Source organism: Olea europaea, chromosome 3, assembly GCF_002742605.1.
Source record: "Olea europaea var. sylvestris chromosome 3, O_europaea_v1, whole genome shotgun sequence".
Classification (NCBI taxonomy): Eukaryota; Viridiplantae; Streptophyta; class Magnoliopsida; order Lamiales; family Oleaceae; genus Olea; species Olea europaea.
In genome coordinates, this window is record NC_036239.1 from 1,468,677 (window position 1) to 1,476,364 (window position 7,688).

The following is a 7,688-nucleotide window of genomic DNA, read 5'->3' on the forward strand; positions in this document are numbered from 1 at the left end:
ACATGTTTAGAAACAACATCTTAGAGCTTGTTTGGTAGAGTTTTTAAGCCAATTAATATCAATTTTTGGACCGTTATTTTATTATTTCAGCTGTCATTTTTGAATTCTTCTCTTACATATAGGATTCACTTTACCTATAATGGTTAAAAAATCAATTATCAAAATCGTTACTAAACAAACACTTACTTAAAAATTGAGATAATTTAAACAGTGGTCACTATAATTTGGTATAGGTTTTCATTTGCTCACCGATTTTTGAAAGGTTACTCGTTGTTCAATAAACTTTACTATAAGTTACTATTTGCTCATCAATTTTTAAAAAGTTACTTGTTACTCATTCAAATTTAAACGAAGTTACTCTATGCTCATTAAACTACTTAGAGATGGTAAAATAACTCGCCTTGCTCCGAATGGGGCGAAAAAACCCTCCCAGGCGGCTTGGTGGGGCTTAGCGGGGATACCTCGCCTCAAACCTGCCCCATGGAGATGTAAAAAAAAAAAATAATAATAAAAAAAAAAAAAAAAAAAAAAAAAAAATATATATATATATATATAAGCCGAACTTGGCAAGCTCCAAGGCAGGGAGGGGCGAGGACCTCGTATTGAATCTGATCAACTGCCATTTCTAACTCAGTATAGGTAAAAACATTTATATGGATAGTTGATTGGTAACTTTGCTCGAGCATTGAGTAAATTTTTAAATTTTAGTAAACAAGTGGTAACTTATAACGAGGTTCAATTAACAAAGTGTAACTTTTTAAATTTTAAAGAAAAAGTAGTAAAGTTCAGTAACCATTTATAAATGGGTTGTGCTACACGATCGACACAACGGTTGACATAGTACACACACATGGGAAGGTCGACGTTATTTTATTCAGAGAACCCATGTAAGTTCTATGTCATTCCTTGTCTCTAACATTATGTTCATTTGGCTTAATTCTTTATAAATTTACTCGTAAAAAAGGGTTCAAACGAGCCCACAGTCAAACATAGTAGGAAAAAGGCGCACGCTATAAATATTCATCCACCATTTCAATTTTTCTGGCAGCTCAGCTCTAATGTAAAAGTCCTCTCAACCCTATCTTCACCTTCCCTCTGCTGCACAAATTCACTCCTTAATCAGCATATAAACAATTCGCCTATATATATGGTAATCTGCAAAATTCGTTTCATTTCGAATGTTGCCAATAAACCCTAGTTCAATTTTCGCCCTCCCAAAAAAGCAGCCGACATTCCAAATTTTCTCCCCTCCTCGTCCTCCACCGACAACCGCCTTTCGGTGTCGTGCGACGGCCAAGAGCACGTTCCCGCTGTGGTGGTTTAATTTTCCTGCCGCTGCCGTTTCCGACGCTGCTGGCAGAATTGGCCAAAGACTGTCGGATAATATTGGTGCTACCACTACAAGCAATAATAATAGCAAGAACACGAAAATCAATGCGAAAGAGAAGTGGTCGCGTGACCGTGAGAGCTACTTGACTGACGATGCAGATGCCCTGCCTCTGCCGATGACCCACCCGAACTCCTCACCTGTGCAGCCGGAGGAAATCGACAAGAGGCTCCAGTGCGATCCAGTGATAGAGGTCCGTTTGAGTATTTTTGGAAGTAGATTTTCGTGATTAGGTAAGAACAATTTAGGAAAGAGTTCCGTTTTGTGGTGTAGTCATCACCTGGAACTAATTAGTAGGCATCCTGATTCTAAAGATGATTGTGGATTACGTATCGATTCTTGACTTCTTCATTTTTTCAGTGTTCCTTTAATTGAATATGCTGATGCTCTGTTAAGGAAGGGGGTCTTCAGCACTGTTGATAAGATGTCTAAATGACGTATGAATTGATTTTGATTCCATCTCTTGTTAAAATATCTGAAATTCAGTTCTGTCGTTGAAATGATTAGGTTTCTCGAAATTTCAACTGTCAATTTATGCATTTGAGTTTCCAATATTTTTTTGTATAACCAAAGAGTTTCAAAATTCTTTGGTTCTGATAAGCGTGCCCGATGTTTGAATTGGTATGCTTCTAATTGGATCAAATTTCTTCTGAATTTATTGATTTCACTGTGCGATGAAATTGCAGGATTGCAAGCCAATGGTTTATGAATGGACTGGAAAATGTCGGAGCTGCCAAGGAACCGGACTGGTCAGCTATTATAACAAAAGAGGGAAGGACACCATATGCAAATGCATACCTTGTATGGGCATTGGTACTACTTTTCCTTGCCAGCTTCCATTGTTAAAGCTCATGTTTTTAGATTAGACAAAGGTTTTCTTAATTTGAACCCAATATGAACTCAAATGCAAGACTCGTGTCCTAGTGGTGCAAGTTCCTCAAAACACAGACGAATTTTCCAGTTCCATACTGATACTGGCGTCCAGTTTATAGTGCACATTTTTAGCGGTTCAAATTATATTCTTTTCAAATTACTCATTCATTCAACCACAGCTATTGAAACACCTTTTTTAGCTGCAGGTAGTAATCTGATTTGCAAACTCTGTGTCATCTTCTTACAATAAATGTCTGCTGTAGACCTTAATTAAAATATGTCTTTGCAGGATATGTGCAAAAGATAACAGCACGCTGCGATATTGATGTGATGGAGGACTTGGATGGTAATGGAAAACCACCTTGATGTCGATTCCATTTTTATGGTATTCTATCTATTGGATGAATAAGTCCTATAGTTGCGGCACTGTTGTACTTTTTCCACCACTGAGTCAGTCAAATTTTTGTTGACGTTAATATCTCGGTTGAAGGAAATATTTTTAATGACAAACACAAGTGTATTCTAACTTGTCCTAGAACTGATTAATGTATTCTTCCAGTTACGTCTTTTTCATTCTTGAAATGGTTTTTACTTAGTAATTGTGTTACTATTTGCTTGAGGTTGATTTTGGCATTCCAACCTAGAATGCAATGTCACATGTGCAGATGACACGTTTTGCTGTAAATTTCATACATTGGGGAAATAATATGCCCGTTTCGCTGTCAATTGAACATGTTGGGCATATTATATGCCACTCTCCAACATGTGCAGAGGCTATCTGATTTTATCTGTGGATCACATTACAAGATACCTCAAGAATTATCTGCTCCATGTTTCCTATGTTGGCAGTGGCTATCAAAGAGTCCAGCTAAAGCGGTAAAATGGTCTGGTTCATATTTGTTATGGGTCGGCTCGGCTGCCACAGAGAGAAGGTTCAAGGGCAGATTTACACCTTGAATCATGGATAATCTTGATAAGGCAAGTCTACAGACTGAAGAAGGTAATAAAGGAAGTCCTTTAAACCAAGTCTCTACGCAACTATGTATAGGTAAGGAAGAGCATTTGGAGTAACAGAGTTGGAGACGAGTCCACTTGTGCACAAATTGATTGGTAGAACTTAAATTTATTCAGAATCCGTGTTCTTGGCATTGTTTGCTAGATAAAATACAATATAGTACCCTGCCAATAGGAGTTTGACATTGCATTTTAATCATTAGAAATTCAAGTTCATTTTCTTTTATGCAAAGACCCTCCGACCTCGAATTTCAGGTTAGTGATCCCTTGCCGTTGCTTCCAGGATCACCTACACTAATAGGTAAAGTAAGGAAGCTCATGGGCCAAATGCTAAAAACTGCATCATGAACTCGAACTTGGACCTACTCACTACAGGACCATATCATTCAATTCCAATGAGACATCACAAAAATTACGAAATACACGTTTCATACTAATCATAACATATGGCTTTCAGCAAGACAGCAAGTTCTACCGAATGAAAATAATACAGCTTGGTTAAGCACATGAAAATGGTAGCAAATATGAATTCAGTGTATAATAGCAGTATAATTAACTCTTACGTTTTAATAGTAGACATTTTACAAGCTAAAAATGCTTATGGGAGGTGAAACTCGTAGTTAACTGGCAGAAAAAGTTTGAAACTTTTATAACTGAGCCAACAAGCTCCACAAAGAAACTTACAATCCCTTGAACAAGGAAATAACGTCATTGTTACTCGCTGCACAAAAGTTCTACCTGATATTGGTGACAATATCTCGATGGCATTGAGACATTCATGGTCATCTTGGGGAAATAATCATTAAACCATGTATTGCATGTTTTGACCGTTGGAAGAATCACCAATAGTCGTTACAAGAGCATTTTCCATCCTTAAAATGATGAAATCGCTTGTTGTCTCTGACAATTAATTCCCTCCCAACTATCCTGGACATGATCTTGATAGCATTGTGACAATCACCACAGACTCGTAGGTTCTTGATTATCCTAAGAGTAGTCCTCGGAGGAGTGCTAATTAGACCATATGCAATTGCTAAACGCTCACTATGGTAAAGTAGTGCCTGTTCCTTTGCCTCCTGGTCAATGTCATGAAGAACGTACCTGGTGTCGGGTACATAAGCTTGCTCTTTCATCGCAGCCCTTAACTTCTCATCATCCTTGTAGAGGGTAGGATTACGGAACTCCAGAATCCTGTTCCTCCCAATTAGCATATTAATTGCAGAATGCTTCTTTGGTGGAGGAGTGGGGATCTTATTGGCAACAGCCTTTGAAGGATCAAGACTGATCAACAATTCCTCAGCACGGTCTTCAAGGTCAATATCCCCATGTGTCCGGGCGTAGTTCATCAATGCTTCCCAAATGACAGCTGTTGGTTCAAATGGGAGAGTTTCAATAAAAGCCTCTGCCTCAGCAAGATGTCCAATCTTCCCAAGTACACCAAGAAGCCCAAGATAATGTTCGATCCCAGGAGGAATTCCATAATCAGTCTTCATAGACTCAAAATGTATGAAACCCTCTTCAATAGCTTCAGCACTAGCACAGGCCTCTAAAACAGCAAGAAAAGTTTCCCCATTTGGCTGTAACCCCAACTTCCTCATCTGCTCAAACAAAGCCAACCCATCATCACCCAGCCCGTTCGCTGCATACCCATTGATCATCAAGTGCCAAGAATCCATATTCCGATCAGGCATATGATCAAAAACTCTCCGGGCATCCGTCATACTTCCACACTTTGAGTACATGTCAAGCACCTGATTGTTCAACAGAAGATCGCTCCTAAAGGTTGACCTTAAGAAGTAATCGTGCACTTTCTTTGCATCCTCAATTTTTTTTGAATTGCCACACAAACTAAAAAGCAAGCTAAAACACTCAGCATCAGCTCGTAACCCCTGCTCCATGTGTTCAATTACTTCCTTAACCTTACCCTCACGGCACAGACTCAATAAATCAACAGAAGCAACAGAAAGACCACCTGCACCAGGGGCTTGATTATTTGCAAACTGCCCTTGATGCTGAACTCGACTATTCACAGCATTCTGATCTTGTGAACCCCACTGATTGGGGTTTTGCCTATGTAAATACCCCTGATTATGATTCCCACCTCCAGGCTGCGGATAATTCTGCCGCTGACTAAAGTTTTGCGGAGAACCCTGATTTTGAAACCCCCCTTGTTGAGGATAACGCTCGCTCCAGTTAGGGTTTTGGTTTTGTGGGTACCGCTGATTTTGATTGTTGTTATTCCACTGGTTAACATTTCCACTCGCTGGTCCATAGTTCTGGTTCTGGGGAGGGGGGAAATTAGGGGTCGAGCCAGAAACTTCAGGATTCGGATAGCTCCGATTCGTCGGATTAGTACTGTAATTATTGTTCGAATTGGGATTCCCCAAATTATTGTTCTGCGGGATCCACTGATTGTCAGCGTTGTGATTCAAATTCCAGGAAGGATCGGAGGGTTGAGGGCTTGGCCTCTGCATATTCTCTGAGAAAGCCGACGTGGAAAGGGTTCTGAGGGTGGGGAGTGAGGGACGTAGTTTTAGGGTTTTGAGATTATAAATGAAGGGAAAAGAAGGGTGTACCTTATTGAATGAGAAATTGAGAATGGTTGAAAATCGAGCTCTGCGAATGGACACTAGAGATGACGCCATTTTTGCTCTGCAAAATTATAGCTTAAACCCTAGAGTGATAAAACCCACGCGGAAGCCAAAATATACTTGTGTGCATATCAAGATAAAGAGGAGCCGTTAAACGGGTTAATATGTTTGTCAAACCGGGTTGAATTTTGGACCGATTTCACATGGGTATTTAACCATATTCTTTCGGGCTGGACTGGGGGGTTGAGGTTGGGCCTGATCCAGACTGCTTGGTGATAACGTTGGGGCTTGGAGTAAAAATACCCATTAAATGTTGGAGGAAATTACATAAAAACATGTATTTAAATGTTCTAATTCAAAATTCAGATATGAAGTATTTTTAATCAAATATCACGTATTAATTGAATTTATGCACCCACTCCACTACAAAACCTAAAATTTTCCCAACATCCCCATCTCACTCTTTTCTCTCTAAACACGCACAATCACAATCAAATTGGGGCATACAATGGAATCGTCAGCAACGGAAACACCGGTCTTCTCTTCTTCCTAATCTCTCCCCTATCAACAGTAGCGATGCCGTCCCTAGAAGAGAATTTTAGGAGCAGCGGTGTTACCTTCGGAGTTAAATCACTTGAGCAGAGGCTTCAACACTGGAGGAGAACTGCTGCAAGTAGAGCTGGGCAAAACCCAACCCAACCCGCTCAACCCGATCAACCCAAACCAACCTGATCGGTTTGGGTTGGTTTTTTAAGTTTAATTGGGTTGGGTTGGGTTGAAAAAATATTTTTGAGGTTGGGTTGGGTTGGTTTGGGTTTTGATTTAAAACACAACCCAACCCGATGAATTAAAAAAAAATAATATCTAAGATGAAAAAAAAAACCTAAATAAAAACAATAGTAAAGATATGAAAATGACTTATAATTTATAAACGTCCTTTTTTTTATATAGATTGATTCCTATAAACATAATTTACAAATGAAATGTTATTTCATAATAAAGTAAAAATTAAGAAAATGATGATGAAATGAATAAATCCCAAAAATTGTAAATAATAATAATAATAATAATAAATACTTCATAAATTTTAAACTTATTTATACATCATTTTTCAAAAAGAATTTCTTATATAGGTATTTAAAAAAAAAGTCAAAAATTTTCAAGTAATTTCAAACTTTAAAAATTTATCTAAATTTAACAAAAATATAATCGAATCCAACTTTAATTGGACCGAAGCCCAAACCGACCAACCCAAACTTGATCGAGTTGGGTTGGGTTGGGTTTAAACCATTAATTGGGTTGGGTTGGGTTGGGTTGGGTTGTGTTGACTTTAAATAAAACTGACCATGTTGGGTTGGGGGAAAAACCGACCTAACCCAACCCATGCCCACCCCTAGCTGCGAGTAGCCCACAGAAATAGTGTAGTACATACATTATTTGGAAGAGTGGCAATTGGTGGCAATGGGTTTCTCGTCTAGCTATGTAAACACTACTTCCTTTTAGCGATTTTTTCAAATTAATACACACAATTTTCAGTTCACAAATTGTGAAAGAATGATTTTGGAACCCACTTACCAGACCCGAGTCGATGTGGTGCAGGTGACAACGGTGGTTTTTGTTGGTGGTATAGTGCAGGCAACGATGATGGTTGTTTGGTCTCTGTGTTGTGTTTATTTTTGTGAGCTTTAAGTGGATCTGATGGTTGGGGTGGGTTCGGATGGTGTTTTGTGTGGTAATGGTGTTTGTGTGGTGGTGGATCTGGCAATTAGAGTGGGTTTTATTGAATTTAGTGGTGGTTTTGGGAGTGTTTTGGTGTTGTTGGG

General features: G+C 38.9%; 2 protein-coding genes across 3 annotated transcripts; one reads left to right on the forward strand and one right to left on the reverse strand.

Annotated features, from left to right (window-relative positions):
• The first annotated feature begins 1,023 nt into the window (after positions 1 to 1,023).
• Positions 1,024 to 3,490, forward strand: LOC111381234 (protein disulfide-isomerase SCO2-like). Of its 2 annotated transcripts, XM_023004991.1 has the most exons (4): positions 1,024 to 1,580; positions 2,074 to 2,200; positions 2,550 to 2,606; positions 2,926 to 3,490. In XM_023004991.1, the coding sequence occupies exons 1-4, from the start codon at positions 1,179 to 1,181 to the stop codon at positions 2,964 to 2,966; spliced, it is 627 nt and encodes a 208-aa protein (XP_022860759.1). In that variant the 5' UTR covers positions 1,024 to 1,178; the 3' UTR covers positions 2,967 to 3,490. The 2 variants fall into 2 exon arrangements, 1 of the variants encoding a protein (XP_022860759.1); XR_002700298.1 differs by lacking the exon at positions 2,926 to 3,490 and having other exon boundaries at positions 2,074 to 2,466; positions 2,550 to 2,855.
• Positions 3,491 to 3,772: 282 nt separating this feature from the next.
• On the reverse strand, positions 3,773 to 5,998 carry LOC111381246 (pentatricopeptide repeat-containing protein At2g15690, mitochondrial). The gene has a single exon (XM_023005005.1). It carries the CDS (start codon positions 5,917 to 5,919, stop codon positions 4,114 to 4,116), a length of 1,806 nt encoding a protein of 601 aa, XP_022860773.1. The 5' UTR covers positions 5,920 to 5,998; the 3' UTR covers positions 3,773 to 4,113.
• Between the last annotated feature and the right edge of the window lie 1,690 nt (positions 5,999 to 7,688).

What these genes read in the sequence shown, in the direction of transcription:
- LOC111381234 (XM_023004991.1), top strand. Translation starts at nt 1,179, where the DNA reads ATGTTGCCAATAAACCCTAGTTCAATTTTCGCCCTCCCAAAAAAGCAG. An exon ending in CATACCTTGTATGGGCATTG is followed by an intron (nt 2,201 to 2,549) that starts GTACTACTTTTC and finishes ATGTCTTTGCAG; the next exon opens with GATATGTGCAAAAGATAACA. An exon ending in TGTGATGGAGGACTTGGATG is followed by an intron (nt 2,607 to 2,925) that starts GTAATGGAAAAC and finishes TCACATGTGCAG; the next exon opens with ATGACACGTTTTGCTGTAAA.
- LOC111381246 (XM_023005005.1), bottom strand. Translation starts at nt 5,919, where the DNA reads ATGGCGTCATCTCTAGTGTCCATTCGCAGAGCTCGATTTTCAACCATT.